Source organism: Procambarus clarkii, chromosome 22 (genome assembly GCF_040958095.1).
Source record: "Procambarus clarkii isolate CNS0578487 chromosome 22, FALCON_Pclarkii_2.0, whole genome shotgun sequence".
NCBI classification, from domain to species: Eukaryota; Metazoa; Arthropoda; class Malacostraca; order Decapoda; family Cambaridae; genus Procambarus; species Procambarus clarkii.
Genome location: NC_091171.1, coordinates 16,978,743 through 16,981,243, shown reverse-complemented (window position 1 = coordinate 16,981,243; position 2,501 = coordinate 16,978,743). Strand labels below are relative to the sequence as shown.

General features: G+C 56.1%; 1 protein-coding gene across 1 annotated transcript; it reads left to right on the top strand.

The window, feature by feature from the left end:
* The first annotated feature begins 622 nt into the window (after positions 1-622).
* Positions 623-1,950, top strand: LOC123760640 (MAGE-like protein 2). The gene is made up of 2 exons (XM_069329074.1): positions 623-674; positions 1,295-1,950. Exons 1-2 carry the CDS (start codon positions 623-625, stop codon positions 1,948-1,950), a joined length of 708 nt encoding a protein of 235 aa, XP_069185175.1.
* The last annotated feature ends 551 nt before the right edge of the window (positions 1,951-2,501 follow it).

The following is a 2,501-nucleotide window of genomic DNA, read 5'->3' as shown; positions in this document are numbered from 1 at the left end:
AAAACTTAGCAGTGTGTTTCTACTTTATGTATATTGGCACTTACCCAACCGCCCCCCACCCCCACACATACTGAACCAAGCAACTCCCCCTTCAAGATCCAGAACAGACCATGTACACCCATGATTTGATTTACAAGCCCTTGCTTGATTAATGGGGGGAAAAACAAAGGGAGCCGCTACGTTATCTGACACACACATCAGCAAACAATGGTGCCGCCTCGCATGAGAACCACCGCCTCCTGTGCCAACCCTGGCACCACCACGCTCACTAAACTGTGCCCTTCCCACTAAATATGGATTAAGTTTTAGAGCGAGGTACTGTCGCCCTCTTCCTCCGTGAAGGAGGAAAAGGACGAATAAAGGAAGGAAGGCGTGAGAGGGGAAGAAAGAGAAGGGATGGAAAAAGGGAAGGGAAGGGAAGGGAAGGGAAGGGGGGGTTGTTACATTCACTAGTGGTGCAGTTTCGGGCACCGGAACAAGCCATAAACATAGTATATATATAATAGTTCCATCTAGAAATCCACTATTCTGCTGGTAACTCAATCTGCGTGTACTTGTGCCTAAATAACCTATTTATTTACATTTATTTATTATTGATCCCTTAAGGGTTTCGCGTTCTAGGATGAAGGGTCTTCGCCCTCCACGAGGCTCCTCAGCCATCGTGTCCTCTGCAGGTAAGAGGAGCTCAACAATAGAGGAGAGAAGCGAGGCGGCGTACACAGGTGTTGAGGTGACAGGTGTTGCCTGCAGGCAGGTGTCAACGCCTTGACAGACAATAAAATCGCTGCCTGTCACACGCACGTCACAGGTAACCGTCGTGCCTGTCACACGCACGTCACAGGTAACCGTCGTGTAATTGGTCGAGTCTTCACCTGAAATTTTTTTTTAAGACTTGTTTTTGTTTAGATGAGCCGCATAGTGTAGTTGGGGGGGGGGGGGGAGATACCCGGCTGCGCCCGGGTCTGTTTTCCCTCCTTTAACACTTCTTATCCACACACTCCACCCGGCACCGCTGTCATCCACCCGGCACCGCTGTCATCCACCCGGCACCGCTGTCACCCACCCGGCACCGCTGTCACCCACCCGGCACCGCTGTACCGGAACAACCGTGGACATCTTCAAGAGAAAACTGGACGGTTTTCTAAGAGAAGTTCCGGATCAGCCGGGCTGTGGTGGGTACGTGGCCCTGCGGGCCGCTCCAAGCAACAGCCTGGTGGACCAAACTCTCACAAGTCGAGCCTGGCCTCGGGCCGGGCTTGGGGAGTAGAAGAACTCCCAGAACCCCATCAACCAGGTAAACCAGGTATCAACCAGGCTGTCACCCACCGCTGTCACCCACCCGGCACCGCTGTCACCCACCCGGCACCGCTGTCACCCACCCGGCACCGCTGTCACCCACCCGGCACCGCTGTCACCCACCCGGCACCGCTGTCATCCACCCGGCACCGCTGTCACCCACCCGGTATCCACCCGGCACCGCTGTCACCCACCCGGCACCGCTGTCATCCACCCGGCACCGCTGTCATCCACCCGGCACCGCTGTCACCCACCCGGCACCGCTGTCATCCACCCGGCACCGCTGTCACCCACCCGGTATCCACCCGGCACCGCTGTCACCCACCCGGCACCGCTGTCATCCACCCGGCACCGCTGTCATCCACCCGGCACCGCTGTCATCCACCCGGCACCGCTGTCATCCACCCGGCACCGCTGTCATCCACCCGGCACCGCTGTCATCCACCCGGCACCGCTGTCACCCACCCGGTATCCACCCGGCACCGCTGTCACCCACCCGGCACCGCTGTCATCCACCCGGCACCGCTGTCACCCACCCGGCACCGCTGTCATCCACCCGGCACCGCTGTCACCCACCCGGCACCGCTGTCAACCACCCGGCACCGCTGTCAACCACCGCTGATCCTCACCATCCCTCCATGGACGGCTGGCTGACTCTACTTACTGCTCCTTCACTGTCAACATTAACCTTCCTCCCTGACAGCCATTCACTCCTAAAAAGCCGCATTATAATAAGCTGTCAAATTAGAATTAAGTAATATAAAACGATACTATTAGACGGGATATTATCAGGAGAATGTTAAGGGTTCTAATATACTTTTCAACCAATTACCTACCATCTATCTTGAGGTTATCTTGAGATGATTTCGGGGCTTTAGTGTCCCCGCGGCCCGGTCCTCGACCAGGCCTCCACCCCCAGGAAGCAGCCCGTGACAGCTGACTAACACCCCAGGTACCTTTTTTACTGCTAGGTAACAGGGGCATAGGGTGAAAGAAACTCTGCCCATTGTTTCTCGCCGGCGCCTGGGATCGAACCCAGGACCACAGGATCAGAAGTCCAGCGTGCTGTCCGCTCGGCCGACCGGCTCCCTAGGCCACTGTACATTAAGAAGAACATTTACATCTTTGTAACAGTTGTGTAGAGTTTGGGTGAACGCGGCTGTCAGCGTTCCCAATGACTTCCGACATATAGTTTCTGTGAGGCC

Coding starts and splice junctions, on each gene's coding strand:
- LOC123760640 (XM_069329074.1), top strand. CDS start 623: ATGAAGGGTCTTCGCCCTCCACGAGGCTCCTCAGCCATCGTGTCCTCT. Junction 675..1,294: donor AGCCATCGTGTCCTCTGCAG/GTAAGAGGAGCT, acceptor CCCATCAACCAG/GTAAACCAGGTATCAACCAG.